We start from the raw sequence: 23273 nt of genomic DNA on the forward strand, positions 1-23273 counted from the left end.
TATAGGAAATGGCGCACATAAGCGAATTTTCGAAGAAAAAGCGCTTATACTGGCCTGTGTGGCACAAACCCACCCATAACCAAGTCGTGCAGCTCCCCAGCCCCACCACTTGGAGTCTCATTAGAAACTGAAAATTCTACTGTTGCATTCCGAACGAGGAATTATTATAATTTTTCGTGAATCGTCACGCCCGCATAGATATTTTGAAATACTTTAATTAGAGGTAACATTTTAAGAACTTTTCAGGCTCAAATTGCCAAAAAATAAGAACATTCAGCCTCAGCCCCGACATTTGGTGTTCTTATAAACAAAAGAGTGTATTACGCTTTGATGACCTTTGGTGTAATAAGGTACTGTATTAGAAATATAATGGCTTCGTTTTGCACACATTGGATTAGTTTAAATTAAAACTATTGCCAATCAATAGAAAAGGGATTTGGAATAATTCTTGGACCCCAAAACGCCTTGTGACATTTTCACAAACGGAACTCTTTTTTGCAGACTTTTACAGCAGCCTTATTGTACTAGGGAAGGAAGGAATACAGGCCAAAGAGAAAACATAGGAACGCAAAGCGTGCATAACCTGTGTTGAAGTTTTTGAGGTGAGCAATCACCGTGCAAAACAGATTTGCGTGTTACAAACCCGATTGCTTTCCCTTCAAGGAATTTTTTTTTCATTGTGCTCGAAGTCCTTGCCAACTCAGACCATGTCTCGATCTATTTTTGAGCCGATTCAGCACGGCTCTTATCTCACCAAAACGCAAACTATAAAGTCTATTTTCGAGCCGATTCAACACTGCTCTTATCTCACCAAAACGCCAACTATTAAGTCTATACTTTAGTATTTCGACATCAAGTTCATGTTATCGGATAGTGGGCTTGACCTGCCAGTGTTTTGCCTGGAAATCAGTTAAATTATTTGCTACTTACAAGATGGTCGATAACTTTCACCCTTGTCGACCTTTAGCTTAAGGCATCTTTAGAAACACACTGTTCATTGGTTGTCAGTACTCTCCGTAAACTACACTCAGTCTGATTGCTACCACATAGCGTTATACAAACATACATACCAACGCAAACTGAACCATACGCCGATAAGGACCTGTCAAAAAGAGGGTTCGATTAGGCCAGAGTTGAGATCCATCCCATATCACGCAAAAAACAGGAAGAATTGATATATTTCGGAAATGTGTACAGATTAAGACAGAAGAGGACACAGTCTAGTCGAACAGCATTTTTATGAACCGCTTTACAATCTGACTGCATTCTGTAAAAAAATCCAACCGGTCTGAAATTATAAGCTTTCCCTTCAGCTAAATACAAACCTTCAATAATATATCCTACTCACTGGAAAATATTGGATGTTTCAAGTTAACTATCATTGGAAATATTCTGACATTTGTTCTTCTTGGATAAATATACCTACTCTCGTAACATTTAAAATTACTTTAAGTAATTGTTAAGTCCTTGTCAATATTTGTAAGCTATGTTCACACACTTGTCTTGCTTATGAATTCGGAGATTTTATGAACATATTTTCTTCAATGTAATAATCTGTGAATAAACTAAAAGAAAGATGTTCATTACTCTCATCAAAGTTACTTGCAAACATCTAGGAAAATAGAAAAACTGCTAAACGTTTTTTGGAAAAATGTTTTTCGCTTTTTTTTTTTTTTTTTTTGAAACCTCATTGTATTCAAACTTGTTGTTTTACGCAAATTTCTTGACAAAGAGCATTTCGCGTATCTGAAGCAACATAGTGAAAAGAAAATTACAATCTCTCCAGGCTTACTCGACGTTTCATGGATTATGTTTCGCTTACTGTGGAACTCTCGGTTTGCGCGAGTATAATAAACATAAAGGAAGAAATTGAGTTTTGTTCCCTGTCTACCCTGAACAAGCACTCTACGCTAATTCAGGGTGGTGTTCGCCGTTCGATTTCGCAGTTACGTTCTCTTATTTGCGTCTGTACTTCTCGGTTTATATAAGAGTCAAAGAAAAGCTTCTTGGCGACAACACGTAACTGAGTTTTCCTCTTACTTAACTTTCTTATGAAAGCAACTAAATTAATATAAAAAAGCCATGTAAAAAGAAAAACTATTACTTTGTTTAGTTTTCTACTAAATGTTACTGCTCTTTGAATACAATTTGCAACAGTTTTATATGTCCTAATATGCAGTCAGATCTTATGCAATACAATTCGTAATTTGTAAGAAGTCTGTAACTTGATCTGAACTTTATACCGACGCTTCTATGGGCGCTTTCCATTTGTCAGAGCTGGCCGGCCAGACCAGTCAGTTTGTAAACGTAAAATGTACCAATTTGAAGGATAAGTTTCATCCTAGTCCTTCGAATGTCTTCAAAATAGCGCGTACCATTTTCGGAGTGATTATTTTTTAAGATTTTGCAGCACCATCCATTCAAAATGACGCATTTAATTTAGACTGGCTGGACAGTTCCGACAAATGGAAAGTACTCTAAGATTAGGTACTGTAGTACTTGAAAAATTCGCAGAATGCTCTGCTGTTAAAAATACGCGTTCCTCTTTCGCGAAGAAAATTACTTGCTTCTCAATTCTTGCAAACCGCCGCCCCAAAGAGATTCAACTGCAATTATCTCTGCTCCTACTTTCTCAGTTCTGTGTCTTTCTTAGTTCAAAGGAAGCCATTTTTATGTTCAAAATATTATGATACCAACCGCCTGTTAACCGCATTAAAGGTGGCCCGTTCCTATTTATTGGCGCGTTGGTAACATTTTTGAATAAACCTTTTTGACACGAAAGATTCAACCGATTTCTTCAAGTTTTAGCACCCTAAATAAGAAATGATAGAACCTTAACAATTTTTTATTTATTTTGTTACGGTATTTTAAGTTTTTGAGAAATCAGTTTTTTTTAAAACCTGATTTTTACATAAAAAAATACCCATTATTTTAGAATCCGTTGACAGATTTTTTTTCCTTATTTTATCAAATAAACCCCCATGGTCATGACCGTAAAACTCGCTACACAAAATACTGGTTAAAGTTACTTTGAAAATGCTTTGCTAATACATTTGTCGTAACTGACGCGCAAATAGCGGAAGAGTGCAATCAGATTGCCTCTCATCTGAAAAGCTGTCATCCAAAGCTTTAATTGAAAGAAGCAGGGCAATCAGAAACATAAGGCGAACGTACTGATTGGCACTAGGAGAAGCACAATTTTAAGTTGCATTCAAGGCGGAATTACAATATCTTATATTCATAAGAATTATCGCGCATTTGTCTTTTAATTTCCCAAACATTCTTACTACTGCAGACCTCAGCGTGTACGGCAAACCTTTACCAGTTTTCAGCATCACATGTTCCCTTTTGGAGGAAAAATGAAACTGCTTGGTCGAGTATTTCTAATCTTTTGCTTTTCAACTGCGGCGAAAAAACATTTTGCGTTATAATATATTGAACATTTCTGGCTTTGCTTTCAACAAGTAATTTAACTGCTGGTTAAGCCTAACCTAACCCGGACCCACATAACTCAGTGTTCGTTTACAGCCTCTTTACTCGTGTATTCCGGCTCCTCTAATTCACTGCCCGGTGTTTCCTCCAGCGTGTCATTGTTGCTGTACATGCTGTATACATCCACCTCACTCAGGTCCAGTTTGGTCAGCAAACTGTTTGCCTCTATCACAGGAACTTCTTTGACAACATCTTCTGCCTCGTCTACACGTTCATCAGCTACTGTAGAAGATCTGACGCTAATCCAGCGCCAACAGTCCTACGAGTGCAACAAACCTCAGTAAGTGTGATAGACCTATACCACGCCGCGAAAACACTCTATTGGAGCGATCAACTTGAACAAACTCACCGATAACACGACTTCCCAGCCCCTCCCTAGTGGGTCACTTGGTGTCACTCTGTAGCGCCGCTCGATAGAGTTCCTGTTGATCATCCAAACCTAAAGAGAAACACTGTCAGCTGGCGAACAAACCGAATACGTCTTTCCTCGTTAACAAGGACTACTAACCGCATTATAACATAGTCAATAGACAATAGCCTTCAGATCAGAGTACGAGTACGAGTACGACTTTCAAATTTCAAATCAGTCACATCCCCAGAACTCTCACTCCTTCCCGTTATTTACCAGCAGATGAAGAGACCCTAGAATCAAGATTGGTGTGACAAGCAGTTATCTAAACCACGCAACTAGATTTAAAAAGTCGTATTCGTACTCAATCTCGTACTCGCAGTCAAATCTGAAGGTCCCTAATTTCTCAATGTACGCGGCTGCAACCCTCCCCTGATGTTTAAAATAGTTACACTTGGTAGCAATGTTCTCCATGGTAACACAGTTTGTTTACTGTATCAATGTCTAGTTGTACCTGGTTGTTTGGACCCACAGAGAGAGACATCACACTGTATGGCTGAGATTGCCACGCGGTGCCTTCTGGGTAGGTATCTGTGATGTGTTGTCGATACCAGCATGTACCTAAAGAAGCAGTTTAACATATACAGTCTTTATTGTGTGGCTTTACATTTTTAGTACTGGCTAATTAACTCTTGAATTGCGCATGCACGATGGATGAGTTGGGGGAAAATTCACTCGCTCGGTCGATCGATAGGTCGTAAACTTTATATAAGTTAAATCGGAATTTAATCAAAATTATAAATCATTCATTAGTCCACGTAATATACATTCATCATCATCCGCCAATACGGGACAAATAACAAGGACGAAAAATCAACGCAACGAATAAATTATTCTAGGAAGAAAACAGTAGAGGTGTTGTCTGCTAAGTCCTTTCATTTACCGAAACAAAGGCACAACTTTCCTTTCAAGAACAGATAATTTCCAAAAGTTTGACTTCGAGAGCGGAACTGCTCGTTTCAGCAAGCATGAAACGTAAACATGAAAACGTCGTGAGTGAAGAAATAAAGGTAAAATAGGAAATTTTATAGTGCGACAAATCTCATTCGGCGTCAATTTAGAACGTAAACACTGAAAATTTGCATACAATAACACAACGCTTCACGTATTTCTGTCTCCGGCCGCAAAATGCAATGCCGTGAGTGAAAGGCTAAGGGTAAAATAGGAACTAAAACTTCGCAATAAATTTCACTCGGGATCGAGTGTGAGCGATAAGATCGATTCACCGGAACAAACGCTATCGAAAGGAATAGTGCGAGTGAAGTTTAATACACATAATCCAAAATTTCATTCCATTCACCTGTTGAATTCACGAGTTTGCTCACACAGCGCTTTGACTTACTAAATCGCGGCCATATCTTACCTGTTTTTTCACGGGCCCACACCGACGTTCCTCCAGCGGATATTTGGAATAAATGCGGAGGCCTCTCACTTATGTGAAACCACTGATTTCCTGTACAATGAATGAAGAAATAATGCGAGATTTATGGAACAGCCCTGCATACACCAAACAAATAAACATGCAACATAAGCATAATACATACAACACATCTTATTTTACCCTCATTGACACTCACATAAACAAGAGGACAGCTGATTCCAAAAGTTCCATCATGTCATTACTTATCACTCGCAGGATGATTCGACAACATCAACACTTTATTTTGATACGTAAAATGATAACAAATAGCAAATAGCAAATGCCAGTCTAGACGGCTCTGCCGACAACCTCTGGCAGTAATTAACAGACCAACTGTGTGATGTTGAGTCCAACTATACATTAAGATAAACCACTCTATCAGAATAGTGGACAAAAACATTGTACACGACCTTCGTTGATTTGACCAAGGCCTTCGATACAGTCAGTCAGGAGGGACTGCCCAAGCACTTTCATCGCAATAGTCCGCCAATTCCATGATGGCATGATGGCCCGAGTCCTGGACGACGGCCAACCCTCCGAAGCCTTCCCAGTGACCAACGGAGTCAAACAGGGTTGTGTCCTGGCCCCGACGCTGTTCAGCACGGTGTTTTCAGCAATGCTGACTGACGCCTTCAGAGACTGTGAGCCCGGCATCAACATCAAGTTCAGGACTGACGGAAAGTTGTTCAACCCGAGGAGACTGCAGGCCGTCACGAAGGTGAAGGAGACTGTTCTCAGACTGTTCTTCGCTGACGACTGCGCCCTCAACGCCAGTGATGAGCATGAGATGCAAGTGGAGATGGACAGCTTCTCCGCAGCCTGCAACAACTTCGGCCTCAGCATCAGCACCAAGAAGACTGAGGTGATGTTCCAGCCAGCTCCAGGAAACCAATACTACGAGCCTCAAATCTCAGTGAATGGACAGACCCTCCAGGCAGTTGAGACCTTCACCTACCTGGGCAGTTCACTCTCTCGCAGAGCCACCATCGATGCCGAGATCAACAACAGAATCTCCAAGGCAAGCAGTGCATTTGGGAGACTGAGAGAGAGTCTGTGAGAGGAGAGGAATAAGCCTTGAGACCAAGCTAAAAGTCTACCGGGCAGTCGTCCTTACTACTCTACTCTACGGCTCAGAAACCTGGACCGCGTACAGACGGCATGAAAAACAACTGAACCATTTCCACCTCAGATGCCTCCGCAATCTTCTCCACATCCGCTGGCAGGACCAAGTCCCCGACACGGAGGTCCTGAAACAGGCAAACTTCCCTAGCATCACCACCACCATGCGCAAGGCTCAACTGAGATGGGCAGGCCACGTCTCCCGCATGCCCGATGACCGCATCCCAAAGAAGCTCCTCAATGGAGAACTCTGTCACGGCAAGCGTACAGTCGGAGGGCAGAGAAAACGCTTCAAGGACAGTCTGAAGGTCTCCTTAAAAGACTTCAACATCAGCACTAAGTCCTGGGAATCGCTTGCCTCCGACAGACCCCGCTGGCGCCACCTCATCGCAAAAGGAGCCAACACAGCAGAGGAGCGTAAGTCCCTTCAAGCCGAGCAGAAGCGTGCAGCACGCAAGGCCAGAGCTATCAGCACCAACAGCACAACGCCTACCCACTTCTGCCCTACCTGTGGGAGAGGCTTCCTCGCCCGGATTGGCCTCATCAGCCACCACCGCACACACCGAAGCAGCTCTACTAACTCTACTAACTAAGAGATGTCATGGTCATCTTCGACTACGAAGGACGAACAACAAAACTGTTGCTGTCACATGTTTCTGCTTTGAAATATTCTGCAACTTTCTTTCCTGAATGGTAGTGCCTTTATATATCTTTAAAGCTCAACTCAAGGATGAGATTCTACATCAGAATGTGGAGGGACAGATAGCAACTGCTGCCAGTACAATCATGCTCTTATGCCATTTACTCTAGTACATGAATGAATACCGCAAACTATGGCCACTACAGTCCCCAACTAAGCAGAAGTAATTCTCTATTTAAACAAGCTGGCCTTGTTAACAGAACGTGTGAAGGGTGAAGGAGGCAGGGCCAAAAGCTTAAAGGTAACTGCACAATAATACATGATCATCCGAACAGAGACAGGGTATTGGGGCCCTGATCTCAACATTTCATTTAAGACCCTAATTTCCCATTGTTTAGTGGATTAAGAACAACTTATGATGGTGAGTGTGACAACAATCGAGCTAATGCAACTTGGCGGCAACCTATACCTGAAGCTAACAACAAGATAGCTATGGAAGGGCGCTTGACACTGCCATCCAAACGCGCTGACCTCTCGGACACGATTTCATATCTTACCCGTGTTTCTAGTTTACATTATGTAGTTGGCCAATGTACCACTGTACCTGTGATGTTGTTTTCTCCGAATCCTGCCCTGAAGTAGGCGGTTCCATTCTCAGCTATTCCCCAGACTCGCCGCTTACACCCAACTGTGATACTGATAAACGGAACATCGGTTGATATGTGCTCCCAGGCTGTACCCTGAATCGAAAAGTTCATATAAGCAAAGTGAAAGTGTCAAGGTAATATTCATGCTATCTTTAGTATAACCCAGTGGCGAACCACTAGGCAAACTCGCAATCTGATTGCAAACACAAGGATGTTCTAGGCTGCTCTGGAAGCGTATTCAAGGAAAATTGACGAACTTACAAACCAACTTGCTTGGTATAAACCATTGTTATCGATCTGTGGAACATATCGGTCACTAAAACACTAAAACAATTAGACGTTCCGCTCTTGCTTTCCATCGCCTGTTAGTGGGCTCCCAACGAACCGCACGTAAACGCCATTTATAAATCTGGCTAAATTTTTATGCCATTGTAGCACCAATTTTAATTCCCTACGGGAGATTTGCAATCGCATTTGTTCCTCAAAAGATCTATCTTCTCAATTTGCTTAATTGCCGTCTCTAATAGGTGACAATTGTTTAGTCAGAAATTTTCTTTGTCTACTGAGATAAATTTAAGATTTGCTTGGAATGAATCCAGCTGCCAGTCATTTGAGGCAAAGACGTTCTACTGGCCTTTTACGTCACATCTCAGTCGTGTTGCAGATTCCGCCCTGTTGCCTAGCAACACCCCTCTTTCAAATCGCAGGTTCAAAATGCGAACTATTTAAACTGTGTACCTGAGGGCATTCTCCCGTAACACCGTGTCGATATAAGACGTCACCTTTGGTCCCAACAGCCCAAACTGCTACCAGGCCATCCTGTTCGTCGATCTGGATTGACACGTCACGTAGCCTCACTTGAGGTATCACTTGGATCCACGGGCCACTTGTTGTTAGTTTAGAGCGTCTAGAAGAAAGAAACTTTATTGTTCAATGGTCACAAAGAAGTTTTCTTTTCCTCTGTTTTCTTCTCCGCACAGGTTCAGCAGTTGACCGATCACGTCTAGCATGACTCATCCTGCTTGTAGTTCTGACTTGTTCATTAAGATGCGGTGTTTGCTGTGGCTGGCCATATGTGTTTTTCTTTAAGTTGTGGATGTATGGCAGACATTGAAAAGCTGGGTTTTTATTTTATTTTATAGGCCAATAAATAAATTGACTGTTTATTAACCACATTGCAGTCAGCTATAACTGAATTAAAGGGTTGCATACATGTTTCTAAGATTACATTATCATAATAGCTACAATTAGTATATACCACACAAGTGAATAGTGTCTTTCGCGCGCGCTGATTGGCTAGCTCGGAGGTGATTAGCCAAGTACTATTCACCTCCGAGCAGCCGAAAGAGAAACAAGATGGCTTCCCGTTTCGCCTCCGGCACTTAAAAGGAAATTATTTCGATAAACGAGGCAACCGTTACAAAAAATACAAAAATGGTAACAAAGTTTAGTTTCACCGTATTAAATGGTAAGTTATCCAACCTGATATTCTAAGGCGAAAAATAAGAATACAATGCCTTGTTTACGAAAACTGCCGAGTACTATAATTACAATGTAAACAATGAAACATCTAATGTTTTGCAGCATGGTTTCAACTGAACAACAAGACAAATTTCACACAACAATTGAAGAAATGGCACCTTAGCAACTAAACGAGTGCCTTTAATACTTTTATTTGTTCGCAAGAAAGCGAGACGGAACTTTTTACAATAAGAAATCGCCAACCCCCGGGCTTACCGCGAGGCGCGCAAGATTTTAAAATTTCCCACTATTTGTCGGTATAACGTCAAAAATGAAGGACATTTTTGGTCCGCTAGTTATTCAGCTTTTTTGGTATATACTAAAACAATTATTCACCTCAGTGTCGGTGAAAGTGATGGATATTTACCTCGCGGCTCTGTAAATATCCATCACTGTTCATCTCCACTTCGGTGAATAATTGTTAACTAATAATAACTAATGATATAAAATGATTAATCCCCGAACAACGACCTTGCATTACATTAAATTCCTAATATATAAAATATTTAATCATATTTCCTGGATACCACTTTGGAATAATTTCAAAAGCAGCCATGGGCGATAGCAAAAATGCATTTCGACCAACTAAAGTTTAATTTTGTGGACAAAACTTGGAAAACACGCCATATGATTCAGAGCTTGTGCCAATATTCATTAAGTCTTGGTGAAGGAACTTTTTCTCAAAATCCAGGCTCTTAGTGCCCGCTCCTCGGTTACCATGACTTGACGAATCCTGGCGCAATTTCGAATGGTGTGATTTATTAGTTTTGTTCACGAAATTAAACTTAATTTAGTCGAAATGCATTTTTCCTGTAGCACCAAATAATTGCCACTGAGTCAGCATCTTAGTTTAATAATGCAAACCTTTTCCAGCGTCTTCGTCGCACGTAATCATTCCAGCCCCGCTCCCGGTGATAACTCCTGAAAACATTTACAGCAAAAGGTACGGATTACAAAAGTGCTTTTAAGAGACTTAATAATGAACTAAAAAAACATCCTGAGAGCAGTCTTGACTTCTATCTCCTACGTAGCGCCATACAGAACAACATTCACACTACAACTTCCGAGACATGCGCCATTCAACGCTGACACAACGGTAACCAACATCTCTTCGTATTAGCTTTCCTAGGAACAATACGAGGTTCTCAAAAATGGTTTGACGCACTCAATCCGTCTACCCTACATAAAGTTAGACATCAAATTAGTGTTCACCCCATTTAAAGTTGGATGTTTGTTTGGGGTCAAGGATCTCATTCCTGGTGGATTACGATCGCGTGTGGCCCATACGTTTTCTTGCGCAGGCTGTAACGCCTGTTATGGTCTGACCAACAGACATTCGCCACAGGTATTCGTGAGCATCTGTCCCTGGATAAAAACTCTTTATGAGTTTCGAAATTGTCACTATCTCGCCTCGGAAGATTATTGTAAGATTCTCGACTCGGATTCAATACGCTACCAATTAAAGATCAAGGAAGCCATGCACATCTTTTGGGAACAGCTCTTTCTGAATATGCAACTGAGAGAACCGTCTTAATTTATCTTTGTCATACTGCATGTGTACATTCATTGTCAATGTTCCTTTTGCATTGCTTTCACATTTTTAACTCGTGAATGCGCGCATGCGCAATAAACGAGTTATCGTAATGTGGGCTGAATTTCACTCGCTCGCTCGCTTGCTCGATCGGCTGTAAACTTTATATTAATTTAATCGGAATTTAATCAAAAATCATAAACTATTCATGAGTCTACGTATAGTGCATGTATTCACCATCAGCCGCTATTATAAAAAACAAGGACGTAAAATCAACTCAACGAATAACTTATTCTTAAAAGAAAACACTAGTAGGTGTGTTGTCTGCTAACTCTTTCCATTTACCGAAACTACAGTGAAACTAAGGAACAACTTCTTATTTTGGCGACTAAAAGCACCGCGCTGAAAGCCGCTCAGGGCCGAGATTGTCGTCCAAGTAAACAGGGATTTTCGCGCTTAATGGAAATGGAAAATATGATGGAGATACGTCTGACGGTGTTCCCTGCTCATTCGGTTATTCTTTTTTTGGCGGTCCGAAGTTAAAATCGTAGCTCCACAGGTGCCAGATAATTCAAAACCCTCAGCAACTTATAAATACAAAAATTAATCTCTCCATCAGAAGTCGCCGACAATGTTGTCTAATGGCATAGCTTAATTTTAGATTTTTCTTTTTTTTTTTTAAAGGTTCTAAACAATTTTCGAAATAAAAACTTTCTTACAAAATACAAAACAATTCAAGGAGCTCAATCTTGCTGAGGGCAACGGCTAAAAATCTACTTGAAGTGGCTTAGGATGCGGAATAAAATGCCAGTGAAACCCCTTATGAAGCCTTTGTGGCTTATATTTCGAGTCCTGGGCCAACCAAACACAATGCAAACAATGTTTTATACCTTGCCACTATTTGCTTCTGCATTCATGAGTTGGCTCACAGGAGCCTAGCCTCCCACGCAGTCGTTTTTAGGGGAATCGTATTTCCTCCTCCCCACAAACGCCTGCTTTCCCAAGCGCCACATTCCTTTCCGCCGCTAAGCCAATCACAGTGAACCTTCTAAAATCTGGAAGGTTGACCTTGACCTCAGAACGCCTCTCTCGGGAACAGTGAAAAACATCACAACGGAGACAGAACTTGACCGAGCTTACGTGAGCTTTTAGCACCGTGTGCCCTACGTTCAAAATTTCTCGTGTAAATGCCTATCAACTGACTGCAATAAAAAAAATTCGTGACGGGAAATAGCGATATTTTCGTAAATTTGCCGACTGGTTACGCAAAGTCGCTTTAATATTTATCAAGCTTTGCCTTCAATCTTGTCGACCTTGTCGATGTGGAGGAAACCGAAATATTACCCGATATGTCGGTAAACTTTAAAGATTTTGCAGTTGAAACTCGCTTTGTTGTTGCAATTTGTTTCACAAGAAGCCCTTGTATTCACATTCGATATTTGTTTTGTGTTTCAGCCATGACCAGCCATTCCAGTAGCGAAAAAATATATATATATTCCAACTTAACTCCCGCATCTCTCAAGACTGTATTAAACAGAGACTGTAGACACTGTACAAAGCTCGCGGGAAACGGAAGCGACCATTGTAACCAGCAATTTGATTTGATGTCATTAAACAATACCTCGATGGTAATTGGCTAGGGTGCTTGGGGAGTAAAACAATGGGAAAGGAATGTGGCGCTTGGGTAAGCAGGCGTTTGTGGGGAGGAGGTAATACGATTCCCCTAAAAACGACTGCGTGGGAGGCTAACAGGAGCCTTTCATTCTTTACTTTTATGCCACACACATCAATTGTTACTGGATTTCATCGCACTTTGTAAGCATATTAATTGTCACATACAAACTTGTTTCAGTTATTGTAAGCAACTGACGATGGATGAGGTTTCATCCGAAACATGTTTTGCTGTTCAAAAATAACGTGTGCTTCATCAAAAAGTTATGGACTAAACTCGCAGAGAGAACTCAGCATCGGCGGTGTGGTTCATCAAGACGTTATGTTGCCTGGTCTTTGTTCGCGAAGCCAAGCCATGATGTTACCTAGTACTGCTACGAAACCACTAATTAACAATCAGACGGCAAGCTCGAGGTTTCTATCGGCTGATAGTTGGCGAGGGGCGAAGTCCCGAGCCAACTACCAAAGGCGTTGTCGTTGCCGTCGTGTTTTCGTAAGGTCCCTATTGGGGACCTTAAGCAACGACAACCACGACCTCAACGAGAACGTTAGTTTTAATTAGCAAAACACTGGCGCTGCACGTAAGTTATAAACTTTGGTACATTCCTTTCATTTCTTTCTTCTTTTTTCTCGTCCTCTGCAAAACAACGACGTGAAATGACCACATTCAACGTCTTATGGAGAACGTGAACGCATGTCGATGATTAATTTTCCTTTCTCGTTCTGAACTTTAAGTTCGCCCCTACGACGTTAACTCCTGGATAGTTCGGCCACAATGACATTACACAGACTGAACGAATAGAATTTTTTAAGTTCCGTTTTCGCAGGCGTCGTCGTCGTCTCTGCTTAAGGTCCCTTATAGTCAAAAGTGATATGTTTTAATACGGTGACCACGCCTACATTCTGTAACTGTTAAATTCCTGAACAACCTGAAACATATTGCGCTATTTGTCGCCTTTTTCAACCAAATCTTGACTTTTTATAGGCTGTAAAAGTTACGAAATCTAGTCATCATCTGTCCCATGACCGAGCTAGCAAGGGGCATGGGTCTATTCCTTACTTGACGTCACAAACGGATTTGCATTGTATAAAGGTGGCCGAGCACAGTTTTCCAGTATACAGGTGTTAGTAAACATTAGGGAGCTTAAGCAACAACGACGGCGACGGCAACGACAACGCCGCAAAACAATAGGATTAACGAGCAAAAACAATCGCTCTGCACGTGCGTTTTACATTTTAGTACATTTCTTTGCCGTCCTCTGCAAAACAACAACGTGAAATGACCACATTTAAGGTTTTGTGGAGAACGTGAACGCATGACGGTGAATTTTTCATTTTCTTTCTTAACTTGTACGCCACTCCTACCAATTTGGTTCCTGGATAGTTCGCCAGTTTTGTAAAAGCTGAGCGAGTTGAAATAATCGCGAAGTAGCACAAATGAAAAAAAGATATATTTTCGGGTGACGTTTTCGTTGCCGTTGCCGTCGTCGTTGCTTACAGCCCTTTTCAGTGTTACGAGCATAGCGGAAGTCTTTCGACATTCATCTTTCGACGTGCTATGTAACCAGGCCCGCATGTCCGCACACAGAAATGGTGAAGACTCCGTCCGAAGACTTGCGATGGCGAGTGATTTATCATAGACACATTTATGGTTCTTCTATCAAGGATACTGCACGAAGTCTTATTGTTTCAAAACGTTTCGTTTCCAACGTAAGGGCGTTATACGAGAGAACCAAAGATGTAAAGACTGCCAGGAGGCGAGGAAGACTACGAGTGCTGTCATGTGAGTGAATTCGTGTTCATCGTGATTTTATCTTATTTTGGAGCAGTTTTCAGGTATTTTCAGTTTGAAATATTGGCTTGTAGTCGTTTTTTTCTAGTCCACAAGTACTTACTATAAACTTTCTCTACACAGATCGTGATAACGCCTTGATAAGAAGCATGTTACTGACAAAACCGGAGTTGTTTATTGTCACATTAGCAGTTTTTGTAAATAACACCACTTCTCGGCCATTCTCCTCAGATTTTTCATCAATAGGGAGACCGAAAACTTGCATAGCTGTGCAAAACTCAGCGTCTGAAACAACTGGCAATTCCGCCATGTTTGCGATATGTTACTTGCACACGATAGGCCTGGTTACATAGCATGTCGAAAGACATGAATGTCGAAAGATGTCCGCTATGCACGTAACACTGAAAAGGGCTGTAAGCTCCCTATTATTTCAAAACTACGTACTTCTGAGTACCCGAAATTAGCATGGTGCAAGATTAACTAAGAAGAAATAAATTTTGATACTTCTTGTTGAGCAAGGTCACGTTGCCATGGCAACGCAGCAAGCTATTAACCGTCCACAAAGAACCTGAATGGTTTTCCTTAATTTTTAGAAAATGCACTCGTTAGATTTTTTCCATTTTTTGTATCCAGAAACAACCACAAAATACTGACATAGTGACGCTGTTTTCATGTAATTTTAACAGAGAGATCTCCTGTAAATGTTGGTTTTACACTTTAATGTTTTTGGAAATTACCCTCTCTTAGATTTTGGTTTTTGTTTGTAGGCGAGTTACGCTTTTAGAAAACTACTGTTTTGTCAAATTTCACGAAATTCTAACGAGCGGTTCCTTCGAAAACAGTTCATTGTCATTAAAACAACCAGTCACATTTTTTTGGTCAAATGCGCATGCGTGGCTTTTAATTAGGTTTTCTCAGGAGAGATGAAAAGCGTGCAAAAGGCTTAGCTCTTCGTGAACTCATTTTCTTTGTTCAGTGATAAATGAAGAAGGATTCACAAACGAGAAACTGAGTTATTTTAAGAGCAAAACTCATCTTTGTGATCCATTTGGTATAAAATCGAGGGATCGATAGTATTTGCTTACCACAACTCTAGCGCGCGCTTAAAAGCATCCCTAACAGAATCTGTAAAGCGCGCGCAAACTGTGTTCGGCCACCTTAAGTCTTTATGAAAATGCATGCAAAGCAGTTTGTGACGTCATGTAAGGAATAGACCCATGCCCCTTACTAGCTCGGTCATGGGACAGATGATGGCTAGATTTCGTAACTTTTACAGCTTATAAAAAGTCAAGATTTGGTTGAAAAAAGGCGCAAAAAGGCTCAATGCGTTTCGAACAGGTGCAAAGATTTATTTAAGCCAAAAAAAATTTTGGGGTTAGGTGCACTTGAACGAACGAGCGAGCGCACGAATGAACAAACAAACAAACGGACGGACTGAAATACCAGTGCTCTCAAGAAATATTCGCTATATGACAACAACCAAGATTGATAAACATTACTGCTAAAGAACAAACTCAAACCTTGGAAAATCCACAGCATACTGCCATCCGTCCTTGTCAGTTTTGTTTGGTTTGGTTTCTACAGTCCACTGATCATCTGCCCACTGCCACTGGCTAGACGGAAGGTTGTAACCTTCTCTTGTGCGCTCATACACTCCACTCTCGTCACTCCAATTCCACCGGTCACTCGGAAGGCGCCTGTATAAACACAAGCTTCCTTGGTAAAAAAACATCAATGTACAACATTACTCCCTGTGATTTTCAGGGATGTGCATGTGCTTTTTTTAGGTTCCCACCCTGTATAAACAACCTCAGTGTCATGTACGGAAGGCCTTAATTTCCTAAAAATATCGGATTTCGTTTTAAAGAAAATCTGTTGTTTTCTTCGGCAAAATGTCAAAATGTCAAAATTTTGTAACACTAGAAAACTAATTCCTTTCGTTTTTGGAGAAGCAAATATCTCGGTAAAAATGCGGTCACCTAATTAGGTCAGCTAGCATTTTCGTAAAGCCAACAACAGTTCGTAAATTCGGGAAATAACATTCCTTGTCGTAAGACTTGGAGCAACTTAAATTTTCAGTACAGCATCCGAACAGATCAAACTATACCAATTGACATAAATATGCCTTTGAAGGGCCATAACACGGGAACAGGAGACAACATTTAAAGTATTTTGCTTTAATTTTCTTATCGAGTACCCTGAAAAATAAAACAGTTCAAAACGGGAATGCGACAGAAACTTCAAATCAGTCCGTATTTCTCATGCGTTCAAGGGATTCTGGAACGAGCGAGAAAATGGAAAGTGCGTGGACTGGCGAGTTCTTCGCTTCTCCCTCCGACATTTTTACAGTCTCAGCTAACACAGCAAATTTATTTGAGCCGCTTTTTCTTCCATTTAACAACCTGGCCAATTTTCGTGGTACGTGTCACTTACCTGTCAGAGTATCCTTCCAGCGGATTCCACCTCTGGTTCTCGAAAATATAATGCCACTCATAATCTTCCTGCTGATGAATCCCAACAACGCTGCTCTCGAAGCCGGTAAAGATCCCTCCACCATACCCCCCAGAGTAGCAATAAGGCACACTATCAAAGCTAATCCCCCATACAACTCCCGCCGCTCCGCTTTCCACTTTCTGCATATGACCACCAATCTGGCGCCAAAACAGTTCAGCTGGCTGCATCTCACTTTCAAGTAAAGGAACCTCGCAAAAGAAAACGTCACCACACAGAGATGTTGCCCAGATGGCCTTTGGTGAGGCGGAGCCCTCATAGTTATGTACTCGTGAAACAGCCCTTGACACAGAGGTCACCCAGTCATGGAGGTCCTTTTCATTCCCTGCGTGAATCACAAGCGGATTTCGTTCCCGGGTTCTCAAAGGCGTGTGAATTGCAAAACAATGATTACGAGACATTTTGTGAACGATGCAAATGCACGTGATGTCGTGTAAAGGAATCCGCAATTCTTCGTAAACAGAGCTTTGCTCGAAGTAACAAAGCAGTGCTCCTTGCAAACTTTCCTCTCCCTGATCAAGTTTGACCACACATTCATACCACAGGTTAGAATTGGCGTCTAACAGCATCTGAAAGTGAGCTTTCTTACACCACTTACCCTGTAGAGCACACCACAAAAATTACTATTATGTCATTAAAAACTAAGCACACAAGTAAAACAGCAATAAATGGTTTCGGTTTGCAAACCAACCAAAACGCATTACAGAGGTTATCAATAACACGTGACCTACCGCCTTCAAAAGAGTCAGATAAAGTTGCGTTTTGATGGACGTCCATCAAAGAAAAGCCGTTGAAATTATTTTGAATTCTGACAAGATCTCAAGAGAACAGAACAAACAATTGACAGTTTTATCCGCTGACAGATGGTACCTTTATCAAAGTTACTTTATCAAGCCAGTTTATCAAAAAGAAAGAGCGTCGTTGAGAGGGTACCGTATTTTTAAATCTGCAAAATCAGTGGTTGTCACATCTACGACTTAACTATAGTTAGTCTTCAGTTACAAGACATCAGACTTAACTATATCCGTGATCCGTAAGAAAAAATTGTCACTCAGGTGCGCTACCTAGCGGACAAAACAGTGCATAATTTTTTCAGAATCGTGCAGGCTCATTTTATACTTGAGAGTTTTGTGCAATGTTTGTCCCACATTTAAAATGGTAAATCCCAAATGTAAGCTAGTGATTTCAGCGCGATTTATCGCCGCGATGTCGTAGGTGTTTCCAACACGTTTGAATTGATTTAAAGTCTCTGTAGATGTCTGAAAACGTACAGCAATGCCACGCTGAAATTGCAGATGGTGTACATGTGCAATTTGAAAACGCAGCCTTACGCGAGAAAAATTGCAGTTTAGTGCGACAAAAGCGGTCAAAAGCTGCCTGTGGTTGCATTCGTTTGACCACCGCGTTCAACATTCATTGTTGAACGCGCGCATTCCCACCAAGCTGACTTTGCGGGTATCTGTAAACATGGCGATGATTTATTGTTTATATTTGCTTCGCGCGTTGCCTACACTATGGTGAACGAACAAAGTTTTGAACCTCTAAACGACAAAAGCTCAAACACAAGCGATCTCAATGGAGAAAGGACAAAGGAGTAAGTGAGACCAGAAGAACGAGAAGATGGTCCGACGCGGAGGTCGATCGGTATCACGCCATTTTTTTAGCAAATCAATATGGCGCGGGTTTGTTTTGTAAGGATTCTGGGTAGATTTTGGTCCCAGACCATTGAGTCCAAGAGTCGCATCAAACCACAGGCAGCCCCAACCTCACGTCACTAGAGAGCAGGACGATGACCTTTGAGTGCAAGCAGATATTGGGATTAATACAGGCGGCCGTTGAGAATTAGAACACTTTATAAGACTTTGTAAGGGGAATAAAATATTGTCGATTCCGAACTTTAAATAATGCTAAATTTTAACTTTCATTCAAAAAATGAACAAAACTGACTCACCTCGGGTGTATTCTTATGCGTTTGGAGGCTATTTTACCGTTTTGGGCATTCTTTCCCTTCATAAGACGTCTTATGAAGGGAATGCACACCCTCCACCCATTGTTTATCCAGTACATCACCATTGCTCAAATAATGTTAGGATGAAAGTCAGACAGGCAAAAGGTTATGCGTTAGTCGATTCCAGCAGTCCCCCCCCCCCCCCCCCCACCCCCTAGCCGGCATTAGTGGGTATTTTTTCTCGTTGTCTGTCCCGGGCATTTGCCTACCCCGGGGCATTTCACAGCTCGGGATTTTCAACTCACTCCAATGTAGCACTTTCCTCCATTCAATAACAAGTTCATCGGCAAAGACGATAAATTTTTCTGCAACGACTAAATTATTGTGGGCTGAAATTTTGAGAAACATTGAAGTTATTACTTTGCCCGCGCACACCGTTCAGTCAACTAACAATCGGAGCTTCTACTAAGCCAGTCGATATGCCAGGTGACTGGCACTTCTTCAATCATATGTTGTTGTTGTTGTTGTTTAACCCACCTGTGAGATAGCTTCCTCCAACTGATTAAAGCTGCCAATTTCTGTTTCATCTCGAGTGCGCAGGCTCTGTAGCACAATCTTCCTCCAGGTGGCGTCTCTGTTGCTCAGACTGATCAGACTCGTGCTGCTGGCTGAGGAGACCAGGCTGCCGCTTATCTCTGAGAAGAATGCAGCATCCACTTGACAGGCACCGCTACTCAGCCACGTTAAGAACTCAATGTTGCTTGGAAGATTTGAGCTGGATGGAAGACCAAAGCTGTCATCAGACTCGGTAAATGCATCTAATGAAAGAAAGGGATGGACAACAACTATTGCACTCAACAACCAAGCACTGAATAGTTACCCGTTTGCATTGGTAGCTTGTGAACAGGCTCCCAAGTGGGGTATAGGGCGAAAAGAAAAATTGGCGAGCCGTGCGAGCGGAGCGCAGCTCGATTTTTGTCTTCGCCTTATACCCCACTTGGGAGCCTGTTCACAGGCTACCTGTTTGAGAGACTTTTGAAAGTAATATTATGTCATTTTTAAAATCAAGCAGATTTATAAAGTATGTTAATTGAATTCAATAAGGTGTTCCACGGGATTTTTCATCGTTTTCAGCTCTACTGCTCTCAACTAATCATGTAAAAATCCAAAACAATGCCTTAGCTGGTTTAATCAAATAAAACCAACCAGGCAGCACTTGAACGCAGCTGCATGTTTCAATTCTGTCACTATTTTGGTTTTAGCTTTGTTCATCAAGTTATGAATGCATGACTACTTCTGGGGCCCAAAGCTGTTATTTTCTTTTACTGATTAATTTACTTACAGATGTTTGTTTGACCACTCAAAGTGAGTGATGGGTTAAAAGATGACAAAAGCAAGAAATAATTACCAACGGAAATTTCGACACTACGTTCTTGCTACAACTTTATTTGGTGACAGGCGAAAGAGTTATCTGGTCTTCTACTTCATGTTGCTTCCCCTGTTTTTCTTTTCTCTTTGCGCCACCTTTATTTTTATGGGGTTTTACTGTACATGTACATACTTTGATGGAAATGTATGTTTTGGTTGCTAATTAACTAACACACCTCATCCAGGAGAGCTACCAACATGATAAAACTTATGTTACCCTGATTGTTTTGACTGGAGCTGCTATCAGAACTGAGAGAGTCCAAGCTAGAGTCTTCTCTGCAAGACCTCTGCGGCTTGCTCATGTGAACAACTTTCCATGTTCTTCCTACAAGCTCATTTGGTGTCACATCAGTACGAAAATAAAGGTGGTCACCAAGGGTACTGAGTGCAAACACCTGAAAACAACACAGGTTTGCGAAGTTACCCTTCCCGTGTTAGAACAGAATAGATCATTCTTTTTACTGCCAGGTCCTTCAAGGTGACTCCTTGAACTGATGATTTTCTACGTGAAAAGTACTGCCCTTGAATGCTTCAGGCAGCCAAAATAAATTGATTTTGCCATCAGGATTGACAGGTTAGCAGTGAACATGTAATACAGATTGAGAAACGCATTTAAAATGTTGATGTTTTTGTAACACGACAATAAATTGCAATAAAAATTCGCTTACAACTGGGTTTGAGGAAACGTGTTTTGCATCATAAAACAAGAAAGGTACGGAACTGGTAGATTGTATTTTGGAGTTTTATGTAAATAACAATGTGTACCTTGATATATTTGAAAGATTGAGATTCTTCTCAAGAAGTAAACCACTTCCCAGTTTCTCCACGAGTGGTACTGACGACTCACGATTCTAATGTGATACTAACAATAATTTTGTTCCTTAGACAGCTCTAAACGTGACAGACTGTAACTGGCAAACAAGAGCGTCTACATTATTTCCTTTATCTTCCTCTAGGTAGGACCAGTTAAGTAATAATGATCATATTTAAAGCACGACTCTCTCACCGAAGGAATTTCAGAAAGGTCCTGGAAGAAAAAATCTGATAGATGCACGATTAAGAAATATAGAATTAAGACCAGAAAAAAATGAGAGATAACAGCTTATAACAAGTAACAGTAAAAAAATGTTCTAAGATTAATTTAAAAATTTGTATTTAAAAATCATAAAAATCTTTGCAGTTCTTAAACTGTTTCAGTTATTAACAGCTTGGTAATTTGTTTACTGTTCGGAGTATTATAGTCATGAACATCCCTATTATTTTGCTAAAAGGGCCATATTATGAGACGTGATTTCATTGAGCCAATATCAGCTTAACCAAGCAGTGAAAGTGGTTTTAGATTTAAACAATCACAGCAAAGCAATCATCATAATATACATATGTGGTTTCTTTTACAATACAACAAACGCTGAATTTACTACAAACGTGATTTATTTTATCTTTTTCCACAAAATGTATCAAGGCTACACTAACCTGTTCATTCAGCCCAACAGTAATAAGAGAAAACTTGCCCACCATTTGCACCCATCTCGAGCCAGTCACAGTATTTTCTTGACAATTAGTTTTTGACAATCCTTTCCTAAACCAAACCTGCAAAGAAGGAGGTACACAAACACATAAGAGACCTTTAGATTCTAGAACGACTATGAGTATGAGTATGACTATGAGCTTCTCCAATTAAATAGAGAAAGATCGCGTGCGAGTGAATCAGTGTCATTTTGGCGGGATAAAAAACGAGATAGCTGTTGTCATTTTACTGTGAGTTAAACAAGTCCTCAAAACCTAGGTGACCTTAACACACTGTCAGTCTCGAAATCAGAAAACTGGATTCTCATCTATGTGAGATTGCCACTAAAGAGATCCAAGATGCAATCGATAGTGCAGGAATGTCACAATCCTATAAAACTCCAGAAACCAGGGGAAAATCAAGTAGAACGCCAAGGAAAATGATGAATTCTCTATCTGGACTCGATAAAATTAATTATAATACATGTATAATACTACTAACAACTCATACTGAACAATAGAACCGCCACCTTCAGTTCAAAACAATGGTTATATACTAAAAACAACTGATGGAAACTGTTGATTATCATAAGAGGATGATAACTTACTTTTGAGAGGTACTATAATAATATTACCTTATTTAAACCTTATTGCCTCCTGATCTCAACTATATCCCAATACAGCAGAACCCCGCCAACTCGAACTCGATTAACTCGAAGTCCCCACTAACTCGAACTAACTCCGATTTCCTCTGGATTTGACCCCATTTTTCAGTCATTTTCTATCAGTTAACTCGAACTCGGATAACTTGAACTTCCCGCCAACTCAAACTAATTTTACTTTCTCTTGGCTAAAATGTACTCTGACTGATAAAACCTCAAAATGTCAGAACTGAGCTCATCATGATTGGTGTGTTTAAATCTTTAATTTTTACTAATGATGTGTGTGATGTATGGAAATGGCAATCTCAGTCTTGTTCTGTCCTTACTACATTCTTAAAATATTGGCTAAGACTAAACGTTGCAATCAAAAGGTTCCTATAAAACAAACTTATTGCACCAAAATAACCAGTGATTGTGAAAGAAAGCTAAAACAATCATGATATTTTTTAAATTATTAACAGGATACTTAACATTCAACACCAACCCCGCTAACTTGAACTATTTTTTGTTCCCCTGGGAGTTCAAGTTAGCGGGCTTCTACTGTTAGTAGTATAAAGACGCTGCACTAATTCAGGGCTAATTCAGGGTATGTAATACTACTACTACTCTTCATAAGTACGTACATTATGATCATCCGGGTGAGTGTAGTCCTGAGAAGGACTGATTGAGGTGACACTAACTGACGTTTCGACAACCTGAGCGGAAGTCATCTTCAGAGTTAAGTAAATTGTGGAACATCAGTAGATGGTACATGTACATGTATAAATGTCTCTGGTTGTGAACCTGATTGATCAACGAAGTACATACGTCCGGCGTACATACGTCCGGAGAAAGGAAAGTTCCTTGGAGATGCGTGACACTTGAAAATGTTTTCGGATTGGATTGATATAAAAATAATTATCAAAAAGTGTCAAAAATGGTTTGGTCCTTCCGCCCCTCTATGTAAGCTATTGTGAAATGTCACACTCAACCTGTG

At 40.8% G+C, this 23273-nt stretch overlaps 1 protein-coding gene across 2 annotated transcripts in view; it reads right to left on the bottom strand.

Annotated features, from left to right (window-relative positions):
- Positions 1 to 1221: 1221 nt before the first annotated feature.
- The window catches only part of LOC146463067 (tectonin beta-propeller repeat-containing protein 1-like), a 37545-nt gene continuing 15493 nt past the window's right edge, over positions 1222 to 23273 (bottom strand). For both annotated transcript variants that reach the window (XM_085084885.1, XM_085084886.1), the window contains exons 7-18: positions 21603 to 21719; positions 20347 to 20524; positions 19239 to 19519; positions 16676 to 17352; positions 15763 to 15939; positions 10113 to 10169; positions 8466 to 8634; positions 7685 to 7820; positions 5265 to 5354; positions 4356 to 4462; positions 3842 to 3931; positions 1222 to 3751 (exon numbers count right to left, since the gene is read on the bottom strand). In XM_085084885.1, the coding sequence (XP_084941011.1) occupies positions 3512 to 3751; positions 3842 to 3931; positions 4356 to 4462; positions 5265 to 5354; positions 7685 to 7820; positions 8466 to 8634; positions 10113 to 10169; positions 15763 to 15939; positions 16676 to 17352; positions 19239 to 19519; positions 20347 to 20524; positions 21603 to 21719 (2319 nt within the window). In that variant the 3' untranslated portion in view covers positions 1222 to 3511. The remainder of the gene's footprint in view (positions 3752 to 3841; positions 3932 to 4355; positions 4463 to 5264; positions 5355 to 7684; positions 7821 to 8465; positions 8635 to 10112; positions 10170 to 15762; positions 15940 to 16675; positions 17353 to 19238; positions 19520 to 20346; positions 20525 to 21602; positions 21720 to 23273) is intronic.

The sequence above is a fragment of the Pavona decussata genome, unplaced genomic scaffold (assembly GCF_977016875.1).
Source record: "Pavona decussata unplaced genomic scaffold, jaPavDecu1.1 SCAFFOLD_181, whole genome shotgun sequence".
Classification (NCBI taxonomy): Eukaryota; Metazoa; Cnidaria; class Anthozoa; order Scleractinia; family Agariciidae; genus Pavona; species Pavona decussata.